The 25,050-nt window shown below is 38.4% G+C and overlaps 1 protein-coding gene across 6 annotated transcripts in view; it reads left to right on the top strand.

Moving 5' to 3' along the window:
• Positions 1-25,050, top strand: part of GRIK1 (glutamate ionotropic receptor kainate type subunit 1) — a 363,349-nt gene that overhangs the window by 296,035 nt on the left and 42,264 nt on the right. For 3 of the 6 annotated variants that reach the window (XM_077878933.1, XM_077878936.1, XM_077878937.1), the window contains exons 8-12: positions 12,042-12,149; positions 14,691-14,735; positions 19,722-19,835; positions 21,654-21,857; positions 22,518-22,741. In XM_077878933.1, coding sequence (XP_077735059.1) covers positions 12,042-12,149; positions 14,691-14,735; positions 19,722-19,835; positions 21,654-21,857; positions 22,518-22,741 — 695 coding nt within the window. The remainder of the gene's footprint in view (positions 1-12,041; positions 12,150-14,690; positions 14,736-19,721; positions 19,836-21,653; positions 21,858-22,517; positions 22,742-25,050) is intronic. The other 3 variants (XM_077878934.1, XM_077878938.1, XM_077878939.1) reach the window with 1 other exon arrangement.

The following is a 25,050-nucleotide window of genomic DNA, read 5'->3' as shown; positions in this document are numbered from 1 at the left end:
AGTAGAACTCTTTTGCCCACAAGACACTGAAAAGCATTCTCGCAAATGGGTCTGTATTATTTCCAAAAATTTCCTAGAATATAGGAGTATAGGATCCAACCACTATATGCCTAGTCACATGATGACTGTGTTTCCTAAACCAATACTACACTGAGTGTTGTAAAAATATAGTTTTTCAAACCCTACTTGTCTATGACTTCAATCCTCATCTTCTCCTAAAGTCTGTACTGACCATACCATCAACAGCTCGCTTTTCCCAATTATGTGAAACTGTTATCAGTGCCACTCATTTACTTTTTTTAAAGATTTACTTATTTAAGAGAGAGAGAGAGAGAGAGAGAGAGAGCAGAAGAGGGGCACAAGGAGGAGGAGACAAGAAGACGCCCCACTGAGTGAGTAGCTCCATGCAGGGCTCTATCCTAGGACCCTGAGATCATGACCTGAATTGAAATCAAGAGTCAGCCACTCAACCAACTGAGCCACCAAAGCACGCCTATTTACTTTTTAATTATATATTCCCTAAAAGAGAGAGAGAGGGAGACCTTAATCATACAAATTTGAGCTCCTTTGGAACAGTAATCAAACTTCATGATTGATGGTTCACTGATACTGCTTGGTGGGATTATTTAGCAAACATGGGCAATGTAGGGTAGACTAGCTTTGAGCCCTATATCAATAATTCTTAAATTATAGTTTGAAGACCATCTTCATCAAAACCAAGTGGAGTGCTTATAAATAAAATGCTGATCCCTGGCTCCCACTTCAAACATGTGTCCTGATGATTTTGCACTCATTACAACTTGAGAGCCACTACGTTAATATAATTGATGATGTAGAAAGGCAGTTGTTTTCTTTCTGACAAGCAGCATATATTGTTAAGATACAAAATTTAACAGAGTAAATTTGGGGATTTAATTGGCTTTGTTAAACGATTCATGAATCAGGCAACATCCCATCTAGCAGGTAGAAGAGTGCTCCAAGAAGTTGTACAAAATGCATGGTTTTTATAGGAAGGAGGGTGGGACAAGAAAGTTATAAGCAAAAGAAAAGAAAATATTGTTCCAGGCAAGGTCACTTTCCATTTGGGGGATCGTGCAGAGGGGCGGTTTATCATGCCAATTACCTCATCTTCCTTTAGGGGAGGGTCAGGGCCCATGTTATAAATTCATTGGCATCCATCAGAAAATTCCTGAGTGTCCATTTAAGGTTTATGAGAGGTTGAAACTACAATTAGGTTAGACACAGAGCTCTGGTTTGGTGACTTGGCCTGTAACAGCATTTTGGGGCTGTGGTTTTCTTTTTAACAAAAGAAAGGCTCTCAGATGGAGTAAGTTTCATCGCAAAATACTCTGTGAGTAATCATGTATCTGTAAGAAGAGTTAAGGAATTCTTAACTAGGTCAAGATAATAAAAGAACTGAATTTTTATTGAGCTTCCATCTGACAGTACTCTGTTAGATGCTTTGAAGCATTATCTCTTTTAATCTTTACAACAACTAGGTAAAGACAGTATTGATTTCTGCAAATGGAGTTTGAAGAACTTAAGTAACTTGCCCAGAATCACCCAGCTAATCAAAGATAAAGCCAGGATTCAAACCTATGTCATTTGATTCTAAAGTCAAACTCTTCCTAATTCACCATGTTAAAACTAGATAACAATTAAAATTAACTATCATTATGTCTGAAAATATCTTGTTTACAATGTGAGGTTTATGACTAAAATTTTTTTGTGAACAATATGTGAACAATATGTGAACAATATGCCAATGAAGAGCCTATTAGCAGTATGTTTTGGGTTTTTTTTTTTTTTAAGTACAATTTGTGTTTTTTTTTTTTTTTTGGTTAGGCTCATAAAAGCACATTAATTTATGATTTTATTAAATCTTTCTCTTTTACTTGAAAACTTTATATTTTCCATACAGCTTTCTGAATTACAAATTTGTTCTGTCATGTTGCCATGTGATGTGCATTATAAAAGTCAAAGCATCAATGACATCTCAGAATAACAGAAAAGGAGGTATTTTTAGCTTGATAAAAAATGAGGAAGACAATGTACTGAAGAGAGGGGAATCCAGGGGAAATCCAGGAAGAAGGTTCAAAGGAGATTTGTTGTGACTGGAGATAAAAGACTTTAAACATGCTCCTCAGTCTTACAGTTACATTTTAAGTCAGCAAAAGTTACCAGCATTTATGGTATAAAGTCAATGAACAGCCACACCCAAGTACATCAAAAATGGAAACCCTAGAAAGTAGGACCATCCTGGGACCCATTCAATCCACTGGTCAGCAGGTGGAATGGAGTTCTGAAGGGCAGGAAAGGGATGTAATGACAGGAAAATTAGAGACATTTCAACCAAACTAGCATTAATACCATGAGTTCAACATTTTCTAGATGTTCCCCTTGTTCTGCACCCTGACAGCCATTGGAATACTGTGGGTAGATTCCAGTTGCCCCAGGACTTCTAATAGAGAGATTGCATGATAAAGCCTGATGGCTTCTTTTGGTCTTAGTCAAGATAACAGCACTTTTCCGGCCATGAGATGTTGGTCTTCAGGAGAGGCTGCTCTGGAACCTTCTTCAGCTCCATGAAGAAACTGAGAAGTTAGGATACTAGACCCAGGTCATAGATTTTTGTCCTTCTAACTGAACCCAGGAGATCCAAGATGGGTCAATTTGGGCGATTCGAGCTTCAGACGTGCCACTGAGTTAGTGGGAAGTCAAGATTTTAGTGCTGATTTTAAATTTCACTTATCTTTCCCTTTTATGTCTTGGCTTGAGAATGTCCATTCCTCATGACCGTGCAAATGATGATTTAAATTGGGCCCCCGCCTCTTTTCTTTCTCATGACCTTATCCATCAGAATACAGTGTGGTGAAGGAGAGAGAATATGAGGTAGAATTGGTTCTGGACCCCTCCAGTGCATTTTACTAACTGTCAGGCCTCTTCAGTAAAGTAGAAACACTTGTTGCCTTATCTGGCTGCTCTAAGGCTCAAATGAGATAATAGACGTATACCACTTGGTATTTGTCAACATATAACTTTATAAAGTTATCAACATGACTTTCATACAAATATAAAGAAAGCATGTGCCAAAAATACACTTCCCTTGGAGTGCCTGAGTGGCTCAGGCAGGTAAGCATCTGACTCTTGATTTCAGCTCAGGTAATGATCTCTGGGTCCTGGGATGGAGCCCTGCATTAGGCTACCCGGGAGTCTGCTCCAAGATTCTCTTTCTCCCTCTGCCCCCTCCCCACTCACTCTATGTCTCTCTTTCTCTCTCTCTTTCTCTCTCTCTCTCTACTAAATAAATAAAATCTTTTTTAAAAAAATGTATTCTGAAGTCCGACATAGTAGGCTAATATCAAGGCATTGGCAGGACTGTTCCTCCTGGAAGCTCTATAGGAAAATCAGTTCCTTGTTTTTTCCAGTTTCTGGAGACCTCTAATAGGTCTTATGTACCTTTATCTCTATTTTCAAAACCAGCCATGGCTTTGTATTTTTCAGTCCCTTTCTTTCTTTCCCTCTGCTTCTGCCTGTCTGACTTCTCCTGGGATTCTCTTACAAAGACCCTTGCAATTACATTGGGCCCACTCAGATGATTCAATATGATCTCCCCATTTTATAATCCCTAACTTGATCACATCTACAAAGTCCCTTTTGAGTATTTTAAACTATGAGAATTAAAACAGGAACATTTGGTGGGTTAGGGGTGTTTTTCACCCTACCATTCAAGGATAAGAAACTAAATCTGAGAAATTCATCTGCACAGCATTCCTATAATACCTATCTATATTGTGGTGAATTTCTCTTTGAAGTGTCCAATAGCTAGTAGATTTCCTGACCTGTCAGGCAGTGGCCTTCCTTATCATTTGTAAGTGTGAGATTCCATAAACCACAGAACAAATAAGAGACCAGTTTCCTGAAAGGGTTTCTGGATCTTGGTCTACACATAACGGATAGCATTTGTTCCTTAATGGTGGGTTTCATATATCTGATTAAATGGGATTTATTCTCAGATGTAACATTCCTGCTATGACCTCATGTACACAACCAATTTGTCAAACTATATCCTGGTGAAACAGAAGACAGAAATTTGTTGTTTTATGCAAATGACTACTTTACCATAAAATCTAGTGAGTTGTTACTGAATTCTGAGGCTTCAAGGAGAATAAAATACCTATAAAGAATGTGTCATGTTGAGGTTTGAAGATAAAGAAAGGACCTCTTTACTCCCTTAATAGAACATTTAAAACAATATTAGCAATACTCAAAACCAAATAATCACACTTAGGTTTCTCTTCATCATTCATCTGATCTTAAGTCTTTTACATCTGGATGTTGGGTCAGCATTCTGCTTTCATAAGGTCTCCTCTGAACCTACTAAAAAGGTTTCTAGAAGCCCCAATTCAGTGCTCTAGTACAGTCACACAGTCGTCTAAGTGATGTCACTTTGAATTCTGAAATCTGTACCCTAAACTCTATTTCTTAAAGTAACAATAGGAAGAGACTCTGACACCATTTTCCCATGAGGCTCTGAGACTGTCATTCTTTGACAAAGGCCCATTTTCCAGAACATAGCTTATAGCAAAAATTTCAGATAAACATGAGGATAAAGTAACCACTTGCTGATGCTGGTACAAAAGTCTATCTGATCATATTACATAGAAAGAAAATTTAAAACTTTATGTCTTAGGAACACACTAAGTACTCCAAGACCTATTGTCATCTTAAAAGAGAGGGGGGAAAAAAACCCTCCAGTTTCACATGCATATAGTATTTGATACAACAGGTTTCACAAACTTAAAATATATATTTTATTAATAAAGCCATCAAACTGAACAACCTTTGCCAAAATTTTAATGCACATCTTTGCTTTTATTCAGACTTACCATGTTTGCATCAAGGCAAACAAAATTCAGTTCCTTCAAATAGTATACACATTCGTGCTATTTTGTTCACTATGCTTTTATCATAATTTGGTATGTATTTTTTCTTTAGCTTGTCTTACCCTGTACAGATGAGCATGCATAATGCAGCCCCATAGAGCATATTCATTAACTAGCCTCTTTGTTAAGAAACAAATGGGTAAAAAGGTAGACATAAACTATAACTCAATACTGATAAAATTAGGGAAAAGACACATATTGATTCTTTCAGCTAATTTAAAAAAAAATCCTTAAATGTGATTAAAGGTGCACTTTGATTATATGAAATTGGGTTTTTACATAAAATTGCTTCTGAGCTAGTAATTTTTGAGATTTTTTTTAAAGGGTAACACATAAAATATAGCAAAACTTTAGTTTCTCTATATAATGGGAATCCTGGGTATATTAATATAAGCAATCAAAGAGATAACCAAAAAAAAAAAAGATCCTTTGATTTGTAAGGTTTTATAATCTAATTTATTCATACTTTCTGGAGATGGGAATAAATTTCATACTCACACAATGAGATAAATAGGCTTTTCTCATTTCTAGACATAAGATATAGTCACTGAGGGTTGCCTGAGTGCCACAATATTAGCCAATGGGTTGAAAGTAAATATAGAACACCAAAAATCTTGGGCATGGAATTCTAGGGAGTATTTTTCCTTTCCAGTGAACCTGAGCTATATTCTTTCTCAGACAAAAGAAAAAGAATAATAGGGGAATCCCTGGGTGGCTCAGTGGTTTAGCACCTGCCTTCAGCCCAGGGCATGATCCTGGAGTCCTGGGATCATGTCCCACATTGGGCTCCCTGCATGGAGCCTGCTTCTCCCTCTGCCTGTGTCTCTGCCTCTGTGTGTGTGTGTGTGTGTGTCTATAATGAATGAATAAATAAAATCTTAAAAAAAAAAGAAAAAGGCTAATAAGCCAGATTTTCAGTCATCTGTCACACTACTGACAAAGAATTAGATTACTTTCTCTATATGACAGACCACCAGGTAATCAGAACAAAATGCCAGATTCCCATTCAATTTTGCCACCAATAGAGAATGACTTAGTGGCCATATACAAATCAGATTCGCATGTACACAGTATGTCTCCTGACTATGTGCTTGAGACTAGACTAGCATTCAAATAACCACTAATTCCTAGACTTGGTCATGGCCAAAACCAAGATCTTCTGAGACACAAAGTGTTCCCTTGACTATGCAGTAGAGATGGCCTAGTGGTCAGAGACCAGACACAGATCTACTGGTCCTTGCACCCAGTTTAAAAATAGAAAGAGCTCAACCTATGAGTTAGGTTAGATACTTACAGACTGAGAGGCTTGGGCAAAATCAGTATCAAATATAGAACCAAAAGAAAAGAAATGAACAGAAAAGAACAAGAGAAACTAAATGTCAGCAAAGGTAAAATCCATTACTACTTGAGATTTGCTCTAGGACTGGGGTAGAGAACTAAATGACCCATAAGGTTGGCTCTGGCAGGTGAGTTTATTTGGGCATCTTGATAGAACTATCTGCTAAGTGATCAAAGTATAATTTTTAAAATAGTTACAAATGTAAATAATACAAATATAAAGTGAGCAACTGTTGAAGACATATTTAATTTTTGAGGGTAAAGCTCATTCCAAGAAGATGCAGAGGAAAAGTAATTATAGAGGTACCTGGAAAATCCAAACTGGTTAATGTACCAGAGCAATAAAATTGTAATTCAGGGGTTATCTTTTCTATTAGACAGAAATCACTTATATCTTAGAGATTTACACTTTACAGAGTCTGGGAATTAAGATACATTTCCCTAGAGAATCAAGTCATCCTTGGATGAGCCTCTTAGACAATGGCCACTATGACAAACAAAGGCCATGCAGTCTTTTTAATTTTTTTCCTTTATTTTCAAATTTTGATAAGTTTCAATAACACATAGAATAGTCATTTAAAAATTTCTTTCTCATCTTAATCTAATTCCAAAGGAATTTGGGTTTGCTGTGAACCTTCTATTTACAATGCTCTTACAAGAATAATATCTTAATACATAAATGAAAATGCTAGAAACCATTGTCCTTAAAAGATCATATCTACTAGAAAAGCTCATTTTCTCCTGCTCTCAGAAAGGAAGTCTCTTTCAATAAGAAAGAATTTATTCCCCATGGTAAACAGGAATGGCTGCATCAGGGAAAATTCTAAGAAAGGGGGCTTTATGTGCTTCTATATATTTGAGTCCCCTTCAGGAAAAAAAAAGAGCAATAACAATCATTTTAAGAAAATGAAGTTAAAATTGACTATTACAAGAGCCTATTGTTAGGCAGCTACTAGCCACTTACTTCCTCAAAACTAAAATATATATATTTTTTATTTGGATAGTAAAGATCATCTCGAGAAAGAGCATAAAAGTAAGACATTAATGAAAACTTTTGTTTTTCTTCTTTCAGCTCTTGATTTCTGTCTCTTGGCCATCAGATAACATGCTTGATAAGAGAAAAGAAAAAAGTCACACCATTTGGTTCACTTGCTATTAGACAATTGTTGTCAAGAAGTCTTATGCAGGGTAGAAATTAAAGCTATTTCCCAAAATAGGGACAATAGTTTAAGTATTGTTTTCAGTTAAGTATACTGTAATTGTCCCCTGTGCAAATGCTTCTACATAAGGCAAACAAATTGTAATTATGACTAATATAATTATATATCATTATCTAAATTGTATATGCTTCAGCCTTGCCCCAGGAAATGGATTCCTTATGGATCTTATTCCTCATACCCAGGAGTTAGTCACTATCTGTTCACCCTAATCAATAATACATTGGTGATCAATAAATGTTAATCAACATTACTTTGAAAAACAAAACAAAGAACATATATAGAAATGCTCATTAGGGATAAGGGCAGAAAGACAAGGCAATTATGTCAGTAAGAGAAGGTTGACTTTGAAGGTTAAAAGGCATTTCAGTTCAGTAAAGAATCGGGCAGGGAGTCTTTGTAGATATTTGAGGCAAGGAAGGAAGCATTGTTAGAGCATGAAAAAGGAACTTTTTTGCCACTTGGATGAGCAGGGAGGAGAAGCGAGAAGTGGGAATTACACTGCACCAGTGACTGGAACACTAAATTCAAGAATAAAACCAATGCAACAGAATCCAAACAAAGGGACACAATAGACACATTTAGTGGAAATGAAATTGGATTTCTGAACTGGATTTTAAGACCGTGCTATGAGCAATATGCTACATCAAGAGATAAATGCTACCAATTCTGCCCATTTTCAGAGAGCTCCCTAAACTCTGGACAATGTATCGAATTGACTCACAGCATGACCCCCAAGAAGGAAAAGTTGCCTGTAGGAAAAAGCTTTCTGAAAATCCTGTAGAACTTTAATGAAGAAAACTGCCTCCTTCCACACAGATCAGGAGGAGAGTTTAAACTGCACATTTGAGAAGCGTGAAGGGTGGGCCTGAAAAATGATTGAGTCCAAACCCCTAACACAGTACAGATCTCCACCCAACCAAAGTCTTGGACAAATTATCTTCCACTCTCAGACAGATGCTATGACACTAATGCAGTAGTTCGTCTTAGTGACACTCATTTAACTCATCAGTCCACGAAACAAGCCTTTGAATTGCAAAATAATAAGTGACCAGAGAACAAAAAGTAGGATTGGGATATGGTGAGGCGGTAAAGGAGATTGCAATGCCAGGAGGTGTACCTAAATATACACAGGAGAGAACTCTCTCTACTTACATTCAATATTGATTTTTTTTCTTGTCCCAGTGCAGAGAATGTGATTACCTGTATTTTAGCAAGTGTAACAACAACAGGTATTACTGTCAACTGTAAAAATATGCCATTTCTTTTTCAAAGCTGGGGCTAGCGTTTGGCGTTATGACCTCCCTTGGCAATAAACTCTGGAGGCAAAGTTCAAGGATCTGAAGTATTCATGTGATACTGCATTTGACTAACTGGCATCTAGTTTGGCTATAGAGATGGCTTAGATGAGAGCTGAAGGCTTCTTGTGCCCATGTATCATTTCCTGATAGGAATTTAACTTCCAGCATTATCAAGTGATAAAACTTACCTCTGACATGATTTCCATCCCATCTGCATGGTAGCCAGAAAATACGTCTGGGTTAAGATGGACCCTGATAATTTTGTTGATTCCATTCACTATTCTTTCTGTAGGAACTTTAATGGCAATACTTTCTTCATGAACTTGGCCACTCTGCTAGGGAAGTATTTACATTAATACTTAAGGGTGTGCAAGATGGTGAGACAGGGAGATGAAGGAATTGTGCTGTGCTGTCCCTATGTTCATATGTGGGTATGTGAATATGCTTCATTTTGTTCTGTGAGAACTACCTGCTAGTCAATCCTCTGCTTGTGATCTTTGAGTCATCTTCCCCTAGTTCTGCTAAAATGATCTCTCTAGAGATCTGCCCATGACACTCCTAAGCTTAAAGCATACTGATGATTCCCACATGTCTATTGAGCGAAGTCCAAGCAAAGTAACATGATTCATGACCCCTTAAGAGCAATTTCTCAGGCCACCTGGGTGGCTCAGTTGGTTAACTGTCTGCCTTCACCTCAAGTCATGCTCCCGGGGTCCTGGGATCGAGTCCTGCATCGGGCTCCCTGCTTACCAGGGTGTCTGCTTCTCTTTCTCCCATTGTCCCTCCCCCTGCTCATGCTCTGTCTCTCTCTCAATTAAATAAGTAAAATCTTTAAAAAAGAAGAAGAAGAAGAAGAAGAAGAAGAAGAAGAAGAAGAAGAAGAAGAAGAAGTCGTCTCCATCCACCTCTTTCCTTGGCCCATTTCTCACCATTCCTTACCTTGCATTATGGATCCATCCATGGCAGGCGTAACTTTTTCTGTATTTCATGCTTTATTATTCAGGCTGTAAATCTTTGCTCGGCCAATTTCTCATCCTTTGAGATCTTAGGCATTCTTTCCTACAGGAGTCTTTTGGTGAGTCTGTCTTTCTGAGCAGTTGGGATCAGTACTACTTCCCCATACTTCTTCCCTCAATCACTATGTGCTAATCTTTGCTTCATTGAAGTACATTAATGTTCTGGTTCCAACTAAACTGGAAACTGCAAGGTGCTATATTCTGAGATAGTTTCTGGCACAGAGAAGACGAGAACCAGCCGTGCCAGTGGTGTTAAATCCTTGCCTGATAGCAGACCAATGTCTCAGCTTCAATCAGTCAGACAGAGAGAGCACATTTCCTCTTCCTATGCCTCTTTGTTCTAGTCAAGCCCTCAATGGATTAGATAATGCCCACTCACATTAGGGAGGACATCTGCTTTATTCAATCTACTGATTCAAATGGAAACTCTCTCATAGACATATCCAGAGATAACATTTAGCCAGATAACTGAATATCCCATGACTCAGTCAAGTTGACACATAAAATTAACCATCACAACCTCAAATGTAAAGTCAAGGTGTAGACTAATTTATAGGCGGCATGAATCCGTTATTGTACCTTACATGCTGGGGAAATAGCATGAGTATGAGAATTGTATTTTGGGACAATGAATCTGATGTTGGTTTGTAAAATGTAATACCGAAGAGATCAGAAAAGACTACACAGGTGAGGTAATAAAAGTCAAACCCTGGAGTTTGTGAGGAATGTGGGAAGTATAATAAGGGATAGTTGTCAAAATAATCATTGTTTACATTTTCTATGCTTTCAGTGAGTTAAGAATTGTGTGAAGTGCCACTTAAATCTCACAGAAACCCATCAGACACTCAGATTTGTGTCTCAGATTTGAGACAACCCAGGTTCAGGTTAAGTGGCTTGCCTGAATTCAAACCCAGCTCTGCAATAAACTCATGCTCTTTGCTCTGACTCTTGGCCAAATGGGTAAATAGAGTCAACAGTGCACATGGTGTGAACATAGCAGTTAGAGTATATCTTTCAGGATTTTCTTCACATTTTACCAATGTCCAGTGATTTTGGTAAAGTCAGGAGAAAAAAAAAAAAACAGCTAGGTAGATACAAAAGACTGAGTCCCCCTCTATCCTCATTTGTAAGCCAACTCAAATTAGTCAAGATTGCCAAAAATCACCTAGAGATCGAAGCTCAAGAAATTCCGGGGCCACTAGTTTTTATTTAATGAAACCACCAAAGACGTCCAGTGTGAGTTCTGTGAAGGGGAGACTGCTGTGATTTTTAGTTTTTAAAATGATGTGGATGTATGTGGTAGGCAGAATAATGACTCCCCAAAAAGGTATCCATGTCCTAATCCCTAGAATGTGTAAATGTTATCTTTCATGGCAAAAAAAAAAAAAAAAAAAAAACCTGCATATATAATTAAATTAAGGAGTTTTGAGATACGACGACTATCCTAAATTATCTACGTGAGCCCTAAGTGTCATCACATGTATAAGAGACAAGTAGAAAGACTGCAGAGAAGAGAAGGCAATGTGACCACAGAGGCAGAGACTGGAGAGATAGAGCCACAGGACCAGGACTGCTGGCAGCCACCAGAAATATGAAGAGTCAAGAACAGAGTGTCCCGTGAGTCTCCATGAGGGAGCATGGCCCTGCTGACACTTTGGTTTTGTCCAGTGTTGCTGATTTTGGAATAAATTTCTGTTGTTTTAAGTCACCCAGTTTGTGATAATTTGCGACAGCAGTGACAGGAAACTAAGCCAAATGACATCGGAAGACCTAAATCCTGAACGTTCTAAAAATTCGTTAATACATCCCTGGATTATTTATACCCTTTTCACAGTGAAAAAAAAGTGGGGGACAGGATGCTTCCCCTGGGCAATACCTTGAAAGGGATTTGACTTGACCTTGGAGAACAGAATACTAGGCTTCCCAGACTTTGTTTACTCCTCGTGCAGACTGTTTTACAGTCTTTCCTTCCACACTGCCCATTTAAACTGTCACTGTCACAGATTTGACTGATTTTTAGACATTTGGACTCACAAAATAAATGAGTGCTAATAAAATGGGGACGTGTCCTGCCATCGAGCTGCTGAAGTAATGCAATGCTTTCTAACACCACGATGAAACCAAATAATTGGATACCGTGATGAATTTGAGGTATTACCATTTTGATGGTGCGAGGATTATGATAAGTGTGAAACAGTAATGCCACGTTCCTTTTGTCCATAGGCTCGCTGGGATGGCCTGACTGGGCGTATCACTTTCAATAAAACCGATGGTTTGAGGAAGGATTTTGATCTGGACATTATTAGCCTCAAAGAGGAAGGAACTGAAAAGGTAACCTGCTCAATAATAAATTTAAGAATAAAATAAAGAGCACTGTACAAGCATTTTAATTGCACCTACAAGGAGCAGACGGACAAAATGATTCTCTCAGCATGTCCATTGACTTCCAGTTTTCTAGCTCTCTCGCCCCCTGCTCTGCTGATAGATGCTGACACGCTAGATTCTGAAATTGTATGTCATTGATAGCAATGCTAACATTTATCAAGTGCTTGGTTTATAAAGCAGGCATAATTAAGGCATCTGGCCCTATGGGTGAGGTGTCATTAGCCCCACCTCTCAAAGGTTTTTGGAAATTGAGTTCAGACTTAGAAAACAAGGAGTTTGCCAACGACTTATCTATGGAATGGTGTCCAGGTTTACTCAGAAATGAATTTTCATTTGTGCTTGAGGTTGATAGAGGGATAGACTAAAGTAGAAGAGAAAGGGCTTACTGGGTCCTTGATTTTAGGAAGAAATACACCGAAAAAAAAGCATTTTCAAGCTGGGTTCTGATTTTAGGATTATTTTAGTTGCAATTCTTAATCTCTCAAAGTTCTAAGTTCCATGTTAGCTAATTTAGAGTAATGCAAATGTGGACTATTTAAATAATGATGATAATAATAATAATAATAGAATTTGGCTCCACAGTGTATTTTATTATACTAATTTTATTATTCACAGTTATGTGCTGGAATTAATTAACACTTATATTGTGAAGATTTTGCCCTTTAGGACGTTAAAGAAAAAAAGGGTTTTGAAACACCCAAAACAATCATCTGAAATCCAAACTCTGTAATCCAACATTTTTTTTTCACTGTAGTGCACAAGAAGGTATGTTGCCTATAGAAGAGTGGGTTTGGCAACCAGTCACTTCACTGAAACGTTGGGTTGATTTTTAAAATGAGATAAGATTTCCATTTCTGTTCTGTTGCTTTTGTTAACTGAGACATTTTTTTTTTTAAAGGTCCTGACTATGTCCCGTCCCCAAATAGCCTAATTAAAACAAAGATTAATTAGGCCGAATGTAATAGATGGTGACCACTGGTGTGGAAATGTTTGAGGAAAATAATTAGTTTGTGGCTTTGAGGGTACACATTATCTGAGCAGGTTCCCATTTTTTGAAAATGCCCTCTCTCTTCCTGTCTCTCTCTTTCTCTCTCTCTTTGTCTCTCTCTGTCTCTCTGAATTTTTCTCTGTCCTTCTCTCTGTCCTTCTCTCTCTCTATTTGTCTCTCTTTCTCTCCCTGGCTCTCTGTCTCTCTGTATTTCTCTCTCTCTCTCTCTACCTGTCTTTGTCTCTCTCTGTCTCTCCCTGGCTCTCTGTCTCTCTGTTCTCTGTCTCTGTCTCTCTCTCTCTCTCTCTCTCTCTCTCCACTTGTCTCTCCTTGTCTCTCTCTGGCTCTCCCTGGCTCTCTCTACCCATCACTCTGTATTTCTCTCTGTCCCTGTCTCTCTCTATTTCTCTGTCTCTCTCTATCTCTCTGGGTTCTCTTCACTTAGATTTGCTGGTTTGTTAGTTTAACGTGTCTGGCCAAGCACAGAGCCCCCATCTCACCTCCATCCTGGCTGTGGCCACCAAAGAAAAGAATACTTTTAGGAACTGAAAGCCTCTAAAGGCTGTTTAAAAAAAAAAAAAAAAGTCTGCTCCCCTGTGCATGCCTCTCTCCCCCCTCCACCCTGTTAATGTATAGAACTGAAGGGGGAAGAAAAGCTGTTAAGGAAACATCATTCTGGCTCCAACGTGTGATGAAAGAGATGGAGCGATCGTTCCGCCTTCAGAGCTATTTTATACGCAGCAATATTATGCACACTCCATTGGTGTTTTTCCATCAAAGGCAAAATCAAATTAGATGAAAGTGTTTTCTCGATTTGTTTCTTATCTCTTCATTGTTTGCAATAACTTTTCTTTCTTCAGGTGACTTGGGCTCCATTCCTGGAAGGAATGACTGGGCCTTAAGGCATTGGGGAAGCCAGCCCATCTCTCTCAGGAGCCACGGGAGGAGATGCCCAATCTTTTCATGTCAGCCTCTCACGGGGTCCACAGAGAAAATTGTTAGAAAAAGCCCACTTTTCACTTCCACTCAAGTTCCTACTGCCTGGAGGCCCATAATCAAAGACCATGTCATCAAGCGTAGCGTGCTTTCTTCTTGCTTAGGAATAACGTGTGTGTGCCTGCGTGCGTGTGAGGATTGATTCTGTTTATGAATACCTTGAACAGGCCTTTCTAAAGAATGATGAAGACCCTTTCACTCTGCAGCAGAGTTGTGCATATTCAAAAGATCTTTATATCTTTTTTTCTTTTCTTTTTGGTATGGGAAAGGAAAAGTGAACATCAGGCTGTACTACCAAGTGGAAGTAGCTTCTGTGAGACCCAAGTGCTTAGTACATCCCTTTGCTGTGTCTCTGTTCAGGCTTCATGTTGAATGACCGTGTGAGGTTCCAAACGGTGGGTGGGGAATGTCATACGCTGAGCACTCACACACCGTGATACCTTCTGGGTTCCATGCTCCATGTTAATTAAGTGCTATTTTTATTTTTCCCTCTGAAAACCAAGGCTGCTGGAGAAGTGTCTAAACACTTATATAAAGTGTGGAAGAAGGTTTGTACTCGGACAAAAACTGCAGGCCCCCTGGGGGTGGGGTGGGGAATGTCAGAGAAGAGGCCTGGGCCTCTGCAGTTTTGCCAGACCTGTAAATCTCCTAATTGCAGTTTAGAGGTGATACAGTCGATATGAAAGGAGAACGGGGTGACTGAATATGTTGTCTTGCAACCACATGACCCAAGAATTGAAAACAGCCTGAGATGGATTAAGTAGTGATGGATTAAATATTTCCCCCTCGGTTATTTTTGTTTCTCCCAAGCAGGCTCAATCCCAGTAAGGGCTGAAAGCAGGTTACTGCAATAGAGGCAGACACTGGTCCATTTATATTTCTTCTCAAATCACTAAATATTTTCCCTACGGGGCATGAAAACAGCAGTAGATTTGATCCATCACACTAGTCAGATAGGCTAAGGCTCAAAAGGCCAGGATAAGACATCTCCCTCAATGTCACCACCATAAAACAGGAGCCATTTTCAGAAATTCCATTCTCTTAGGAGCTAGCTTTGTTTTGCGTAGGATCTTTGTCAGTGCATATTGTCTGGCAATTCGTTTCAGAACCAGTTTCCAGAGGACAAAAACATTAGAGATGTTGGAAGGGAAATGAGATGATCTTGTAAATTCTAACACCTCCTATTTCATAGCTTATTGTACAGTATCATGTTGTCAATGAATGTGCACAGATTTATTGTATAAGCAAATGTTAGGCATTAAAAACATTTGGTTCAGGAAAACATCCCAGTGATATGCAAACATTGTCTTTCATTTTCTCTCTCTCTCACTCTCTCAACCTAATTGCTAAAATATCTGATTGACAGATGCACCTTGAATTATTTCAGGTTGTTTGACTTGAGCGGTTTTGTCAGGTTCACTTTTATCTTGCAAATCATCACGTAAGTCATGGAGAGTGTAAACAGTCGTTCCCTGTGGTCCAAAAGCTTGTCTCTCTCTTGGTAGTACTCAGTCGATGATTTCAAAAATGTCCTTTTAAGTTTAAAATACATAGGTTTAATAACCTTGATTTAATCTTCAATGAATCAGGCTACCAAAGGCAGAGAGAAAGAAGGCAATCTCGTTTCCTCACTGCTAATAAATAGATGAACCTAACTGGTGCCCAGAAAGAAGCTTATTCCACTAATCCAGCTTGAGACTCCAGGCACTTTATGCAATGTTGAATTAATTCAAACCAAATATCCTAGGGAATGGAATCCAAGCTCTGAAATCACATGCAAGGGAGGGGAATGTCCTCTATTTGTCACTAAACTGCAATAATTACCCGCACACACTTCCTTGGGATACAGCTCCATGCCTTTGTGCCTCTTCCTTCCTGCAGACCTATCATTGCCCACACTGTAAGTTGCATATACTGTGATGTGCTGTTTTGTGTTATGACTTCTTATCAACAATTTACAGTAACCTGAGCTCTAGCACGTAAGACCTACTGTCCCTTTCCAACAAGACTCACATTCAAATTCGGAAAGCTCTTTGCATGCTGACCGTATTGAGGGTGGAAGAGTCCACCAGAATTTTTTTCCAAAAGAGGATGTAGCGATCTTTGCAAAGTCTGTGAATATGTGTTCATAAGTCTCATGATACAAAAAACAGACGAGTCTTATTTTCTTTCCTAAATACTTGATATTTCACTCAGCAATGTTGGATTTTGACTTTATGTGAATCACTCGGTAGGTTTGGAAAATGGATACTAGTCACCCTCTGAACACCCTCTTGTGTCGCTTTTTTTTTTAAAAAAGTTTGCTTACTGTCATTTGGCCACTCATTTTCAGAGGCTTCCCTTGGTTGTCCTAGATAATAAATGGCTGCTCCCACATGCCCGTTTACAAAGTGAAAGAAGGCAGGACCAGACAATTTAGCTCTTGAGTGTTCCTCCCCACGAATAATTGATCCACCCTCTGCTACTTCTCACTGGTAAATTACTGCTGTCTGCTTTTGCTCTATGGTTTGAAAATTGAGGCTGTGCTTCCTGGAGGCACTCCTCCAAGGTCAGAGAACAACACTGAAATGCTAGATGTCTAGGCATCTGGAAAACTGTATCCCTCGCCCCCCAACGCACATGACTCATAAGATCTTGCTTCTTCTGAAAAGCTGATGTGTCTATTTGAATAACAGGTAAAGCAAGTTGACTAGCTTCAAAACATGCACACACACACACACACACACACGAATTCTGTTTTGCTAATTAAACAATTTGAAACCGAAGGCTGTGGTCATTCAAACTGCGTATGTATACTGTCCACTTCCTAGGAATAACGTGGGAATAACCTTGACTACAGTCAAGACTGTAGTTTGATACTCTTTTAGTCCAGATTTGAAGGGAGCTCTATTACACAAATAGTAGGAAAAAATATTCTCCATTTTCTCCTCTTATGAAAGAAAATTCACATTAAATGGGACTCTAGGACTCAGTTGACCGGAAATGCTGCAGCAATGGTATCTGACCTCCTTACTTTTGGCGGGGCTGGCAAAAGAAATAAAAGCCAGACATTGAGCTGTGGAGTGCATTTGTCTACAGTTTCAAGTTTGTATGTTAAAAGAGAATGATATTGTGAGGCTGTACAACACTGCCATTTTCAAATATTAGTAGAGTTCCTTTAAATACACCCTTGACATTAATAGAAATTAGTTAAAGAAAACACCTTCCATTACTTAACAAATTAGCTATAAACACAGTTATTTTCTCCACTTTTCTACTTAATTAAAAGTTAGGTTCCATTCTCCCCAGTGCCTAAGTCAAGTTTTAATTAGAAGTATAGCCAGAGCCCAACTTACAGCCTTCATTGAGTTCGAAGTCAATTGCTTACAACCTAAAGCATAGCTTTGGATGAAAACCAATAGACTCCAAGTGTGTTTAGCCTGAGTTATATTTCCTAGAAACAAGGGTATTTGCCTCAAAAAAGTGGAAAAAGAGGTACAGGTTGAGAAGAGAGAGGAGAAAAAGTTGTCCTCTCCTGGGTTTAAAGACAACCAAGGAAATCTGAAGATTCTTCAACATAAAGATGTTATGTGCATTGTGTGTGTTCTATGACAGGCATCACCCTTGACAGTAGAAAGACTGAATGGTTATTAGAGCTTTTGTCCTACAACCCAAGCCTACATCTAGTAACCTCATTACAGTCAGGCTCAAAATACTTCCAAAGCCCCCATTTACCTAGATCTGTCTCCTTATTTCATTGGCCAACTAACTCTTACTAAGTATAGAAAGGAAAGAGTGACATTGAAATAGTTCGCACTGATGTGTGAATGTGTGATAGTCCTTGAAACTTCCTCAAAAAATTTACATGTCTTAAAAGAGTATTTGTCAAGCTAAATGAATTTCCAGCTGCTGTATTTAAGCAATAAATCTAAGTAAAGAAACAGAAAAGGAAAGAGGTCTAACATTCCCACTGGTGTTATTTAATCATCAAAAAAGCCCTCCTATCTCCATTTTTCTGATGAGGAATTGAGGCACAGCAGGGTTAATGAACTTACCCAAGATCACATTGCTGAGACATTGCAAAGCTAGGATCTGGACAAAAGTCTGTCTGCAAGACTTTCTGCCCAGGCGGGCAATGTGTTCTTCCCATTCCTCCCATTGGGAAAATGTGGTCAGGGATCAAGTATAGGTCTACTTCATCCATCCCAGAGTCTGTCCAAGTGTTAGTGTTCCTCAACTGTCCCTGTCCTTCATGGATCCTATACTTCATCTGCCTCTAAATTTAAATAAATAAATAAATAAATAAATAAATAAATAACTCCCTCACAATCCAAAATCCTTCACAACAGGGCAAGCTTGAAGAAGTTACTGGGCCAGTTATTTGAATGCCCTTTATTATCAATGTGTAGCTTTTAACAATTACCAACACTTTCATGTGGATCTTCTCATTTGGTCTTCTCAATATCCAGATGATGTACTTTATGGTTAGAGAACCAAAGCTCAGAAAGGTTACCAGCTTGCCCAAGGTCACATAGTTGTTGGCTTTGCCTGGCTCTGAAATATGTCTGCATTCCGTTTGTCTCACCAGGCTGGCAATAAATGCCTATAGAAGGCTTCAGATAAATAGTTCATTTCCCTGAGGCTTTTCTCCTGAGTTCCTCCAAAAGCTAAACAAATCAATGTACTTCTTTAGGGCCATCTAACCCAGGAGTGACTTGGCCACTGGAGAAAACCGTAAATCATTACTTTTTAAAATATCGTTGGGTTTCACTGACTACTAATCACCATGAGTGGTTCTGTGATAGATCAATAAACAATAAAAAAGAATACCCTCACTAAAGGAGTTCATAGTCAAGTGCACAGACATAACAAGTAAACAGAAGATTAACAGAGGATAAGCCCATAACAGAGGTCTGAGCAGTGCTACTACAGTTCATGGCAGGCACGCCTGCCCAGCACTGGCTCCTCAATGAAGACAGGATCAGAACTTAGTCTACTATTTATCCACACTTTTTTTCTTCCATTTATTTTTTCCCTTATATATGCCCCATCTCTCCATCATCCACCTTGCTCCTTTCGTCCCATTCCTTATCAATTTTAGAAACACCAATGGTACCACTTTGGCAACATAAGTTTTGTATCACTAGAATGTAAGCTCCACTAGAGAAGAAAATTTTCTCTTTTATTCATTGTTATGTCATCCAAGGCCTCAAGCAAGGTATGGCATAGCATAGGTGCTCAACAAACACATATTGGAAGAAAAATCTGCATTTAAGAATTCTTAATTTAAAAAAGAATAGTGAGTTTAATAAATTAACAAAGAAAAAGACCTCTCCCTACTGTATCTCAAATGACACTAATTTTCCCTGTCCCGTGGGCACACTCATTCCTTCATTGTTCATTTTCCCACAGTGAGTAGCTTCAGTGTGATCCCCTGGTGTCTTCTCCCCAGACTCTAAGCTTTTATGTCCATTCCTGGTATAGAAGGGGCTACTCCTTAATGTAAATGGGGTCACTGACAACCAGCAGCCTCTGATGTATTGTGTTCTGTGTAGATTGGGATTTGGAACTCCAACAGTGGGCTTAACATGACTGATGGCAACAAAGACAGGTCCAACAATATCACTGATTCACTAGCCAACCGAACGCTCATCGTCACCACCATTTTGGTAAGTTGACTATGTGGAACTCAGGGTATCTTATCCAGATTCCCCCGGTAGAGTTTGAAGAATTCTTCAGCATCTTTTTCATGCCAACAACTTTGTCTGCAAATGTTTATTTTTAATTAGGACACGAAAAATTTATGTTTGTATATGTCCATAATTGCGTTGAATTAGAAGCTTCCATCAATGTTCTGAATATCTCCCACCTTCAATCCATTCTCAGCTCTGTCTTGCTCCCACTCTCTGGCCCCACTCAGCTAGTCTCCCTTGCTCTCTGGCTGCTGGTTGGTTTCAACTGGCTGCTGGTTGGTTTCAACTGAGGAGAGATTCTGGCAAGGGACTAAAGAAGTAGAAAAAGAGAAATAAGAACATTACTTCCCCTGCCTCCAATGGTTTTCTCAGAACCTCTGTCCTTCATAACCACAGCTCCTATTCTGTCCATGATCTTGCTTCCAGAGTTCTGCTGTCCTGGACTCCAGGAGCACTCTTTCCTCCTACCTGATTTAGCCCTAAGTGCTATAAGTTTCCTGATTATGTTGGTCCCTGGATGTTTATACCCCACCATTCCTCCCACCTTCATTCCTATTGGCTCCCTTTGCCCTGATCACTCCTTTATAAATAACGCCTTTACTAAGAAGTTTTTCAAAAGGCCAGTTAAGGGTACTTCCTCCTTCCTATTAGAGCCCTGATAATATCCCTATCCAGACATGGTATATCCCCAGATTGTGCATTCTTTCCCTTTTCCAATCCTAACCCAAGGAATCAAGGACAGGAGAGGCCACCTCTAAAATCTTCACTTTCAGACATTCCTGCTTTATTTGATTCAGTCCATTAACTTTTGAGAATTGTTCATCCATAATAAAAATGGTTTTGTTTTTCTGGTGACTACTTCCTCAGCAACTATCTCATAGAAAGGTAGAGTTTTCTATTTCTATTAGTTTGTTTGAGGATAAACCTAAATGGGTCTTAAATGTCTGAAGAAAATGTATAATGAGAAGTAAAAGAACATATCAGTAATGCAGTAACTATTATAATGTTAAAAAATAAAATAAATTTTCGTTTAGCCAAATGAGAATAAGGTTAAAGATACATGGTTGTAAGGAAATGTCCATTATTCATAGAATAGGGATTTATTATGTAAAAGTATAAGCAAAGAATAACCAAATATGAAATGTGAGGTGAGTTCAAATAAGAAAACGGAACTTGTAATATAAGAAGACATAGAAATAGTCTTTGAATAAGATACCCTGAAGGAAACCAACCAAAATATCTAGATAAAAGTGAATAGTGAAACTGAGATGAAATTTAACTGTGAGATGAGGAAATGAGAATATTTAGTAGATAGGAAGTTTGAAAAGAGGGTATATTTGCTGATTTAAATTTCCTTTTTCTTAGTAGACAAAGCCCTTATGTAAAAGCCAAGAGGGAGGGTGGCAGGTCATGCAAAGAAAGTCTGGGTGTAGAGACAAATGAAAACCAAACATTCAGATTTCTGGTCCTTTATTGCTGGACCTCAAGTTCAAATGTGACTGTGTCTCTGTCATACTATTCACTCACAGCCTTGCCCTTAGCAGCAGAGGAAAACATTCTTATCAACACACTGAAGAGGGAGAGAAATTAATACAGGAAATGTTCGGTATTGGTAGAGGGCATAGGGAAAATGAGTTTAGGGAAGGCAGGAAGGTGAGGAACTAACTTCCTTTCTCTGAAATCTTAATAATCATTTTCAAATATTTTGCACCTTCTGACTTTGGATGGAGCTTATATAAGTAAATTCTACCTTCCATTATAACAGGGTTTTTGTATTTGATTTGTTTCCTGTAGGAAGAGCCCTATGTTATGTATAGGAAATCTGATAAGCCCTTATATGGAAATGACAGATTTGAAGGGTATTGCCTGGATCTGTTGAAGGAATTGTCAAACATCTTGGGGTTCATTTATGATGTCAAACTCGTCCCCGATGGCAAATATGGAGCCCAGAATGACAAAGGAGAGTGGAATGGAATGGTCAAAGAACTTATAGATCATGTAAGCAAAAATATATCTCATATATGGGTTTTAAGTGTCTGACAAAATGCTTAGCGAGAAGTAAAAGAGAAAAAAATGATTGAGTCAATGTCAGAAGAAATGTTACCTTTTTTATGAATTCTAATAATGGCCTAAAAAGTCCGAGAAAACAACAAGGAAATGGAGTTTGCTTACATAGAAGGGCAAGTAAGGACACAAATTGAGGACAAAAATTTATGGGTCCATCCATCAAGCTGAAGAATAAACCTGAATAATTCTTTAATTCGATAAACACTTCTACAGTTTGCAGCTCAGAGCAAAAGCCGCATCTTCTCAGCTGATTTTATGACCAAATGGTTCCTTCCTTGTTCTGCTCACATGCCCTTTTTAAAGACATCTTCCTCTAATTTCTTCCTTCATTCAGTGCCAGAATATATATACATCTGTCTGTGTGTGTGTGTGTTTTCATACTTTCTGGTTTCTCTTTGCTAATAAATACTATTTCACAAGCATAACTGTGGAAGTCAACTGTTTTCATACTAGAGCCAATTATCACAGAAGCTTCTTGCATGAGAAACATTTGGAATTGAGAAATATAGATCAGAAGGACCAGAAATATAGTCCAGACATTTGCTGAGAAGCGAGACTACTAAGACAATGATTTTGAACTTGATTTTGCAGAAGGCTGACCTGGCAGTGGCTCCTCTTACCATTACCTACGTTCGGGAGAAGGTCATTGACTTCTCCAAGCCCTTCATGACACTGGGCATCAGCATTCTCTACAGGAAGCCCAATGGTACCAATCCAGGAGTCTTCTCCTTCCTCAACCCCCTGTCTCCTGACATTTGGATGTATGTGCTCTTAGCCTGCTTGGGAGTCAGTTGTGTACTCTTTGTGATTGCAAGGTAAGTTTGAGAACTACTGAATTCACAACAGATCTAGGTCAGTCTCAGATTGACATGTATGCTCTAGAGGTAAACATAGGTTAAGAACATCAAAGTATTATTTTAGTTTTGCCTAGTGCTCCATTCTGTCGAGTTCTTCCTCAAAAAGCCACTGCAAATGAATATCTTCTAATTTTTTAAGGTACTTTTAAAAGACAACAAGATGATTTTTATATTAATTTTCATAGTATTTCAGACAACACAAAATGTTTGTTTACCTGTTTTCCCTGAATTATATTACAACAAAAGCAACAGCTCAGCTAGTAAATCTAAAATGCTTCAACAGGAAGAGTAAAATGGTGTCCAGATACTTGACTCTTGGAATATTCCATTACGCAAAACAGAAAAAAGTTAGCTAGGAACTATTGTAGCAAATAATAAATACTGGGGTGAAACAAGATTGCGTAATCCTCAGGAACAAAGAAAAATACTTCGAAAATTTGATAAAATTTATTTTAAAAAACTTTAGAGAGTTAAAAAACATTCTAGAAATAACTATGAAAAGAAAGATTACTAACATGTAGAGTCTAGAGGCATGAAATATTTATACTACCACTGATGATTCAGCTTAGGTTTTATTTTCTGAGATAACTCTATATTTAACCATTCCACTTTACACAATTCTTCAAAGGCTTTTTATACCTTTCAGTAGATTATATTTTCTAAATACCTTTGATGCTGAATTTGAAACGCAGCTATTTTATCTTTCTGTTGGCTTAAACATTTGATATCCCTAGATAGACCATGTAAAAAAATAATTGCTTTTGTATGTCCCCCACTTGTTTTCAATCTTTTTCATCTTTCAACAAAACTCAGTGAACTTTTTCCCCTGATCAATTTTTGTTTTCCCTCCAGGAATTTCTATAGGAAATATTTCTTCATGCCAGCTCTCTGTCCTTGTCCACTCTGGTTTTGATTAATGCCAGGTGACTCTTTCCCTGTCATAATTATAAAGCAAGCTTGGGAAAATAACCCAAGCTAGAAAAGACTCAAAGATCCATGAGGCACACCCATATAGTCAAACTGAATGAATGGATTCTCTCACATGTGGGTATTTATACATTCGTTATGAAATAAATATTTTCTCCATACTTCACACCTTATAAAGTGTATCATTACCAGATCCCAGATTATTTTCCAAAGTTTGGCCAAGTATTAAGCTATTTCAAATAATGGCCAAGGCTCTCTTTCCATATGTCCTACCACAGAAGATAGTATATTAACAGTATGTGAAGTAATATTATGCTTTGACACTTTAGTGCTCTAAATCAGTGATTCTCAACTAGGAGAGATTTTATCTTTCAGGTAACATTTGGATATTTTGGTTGCCACAACCGAGGGTGGAAAATACTGTTAATGTAAAGTGGGTAGAGTTCATGGATGCCACTAAACATCCTACAGTATGCAGACAGTTCTAACAAGAGTTACCTCAAAATGTCAATAGCACCAGGATGGAGACCATGGTTTAAAAAACTAAAGAAGATGTTGCTTGGGGTATCAAGTTTTAAAAGATAAGTTGCTCACCTTTGGAGGTGCATTTCTTATTACTGGTCACTAAGTGAAATGAATACCTCGGTAGAATGGCTATTTAATAAATGACTACTTGTCATTCTAACAACGAATAAGAAAATTGTTCCATTCCTCTGCTCTGGGGCACACATCTGTTGGGTGATATTGGAGACAGCAGAGCAATCTAAGCGGCAGAGGGAAGTGAATTTCCATATCCCTGGGTCTGTTGGTCTGTCTAGGCAGTGATGCTGATGAGTAGAATAAGATAATGTTGATGACCAAATAGGTTATTTATCCTACTGATTTGATCACAGCCAATGGGAGACAAAACATGTCAGCAGCATCCAAAAGTTCTCACAAACATACAGGGTGAAAGTACCCCTATACACTTGACCCTAACTGTGCCTTTAAACTGCCTTTCTTTTTGTCATCAGGCTATATCAGAATAGTGTGACATTCAGGCTTTTTTCCCTCCTTATTTTGACTGTTTTTCTCAGTTCTTAGTGACCCAGAGCTCTGTATTTTCTGACTTCATTCTATTTCTATTCATTCTATTTCTATTCATTCTATTAAGAAAGCAGCCCCCCCCCCCCAATCAATACTATCCACTCAAAATTCCTACTCACCAACAGGACCATTTATAAACAAGCTCTTTATTTAGCTTTTTCTCCTTGCCGCCTCCTTCTCATTGCCTTTCCTCTCATTCTGAGTCTCAGGAAAGTGGAATTGCTGTGCATCAAGTACACACTTGCAAACAGCAA

This window comes from Canis aureus, chromosome 30 (assembly GCF_053574225.1).
Source record: "Canis aureus isolate CA01 chromosome 30, VMU_Caureus_v.1.0, whole genome shotgun sequence".
Lineage (NCBI taxonomy): Eukaryota > Metazoa > Chordata > Mammalia > Carnivora > Canidae > Canis > Canis aureus.
The sequence above is the reverse complement of the archived record's forward strand: the minus strand, read 5'-3'. Positions and strand labels throughout refer to the sequence as shown.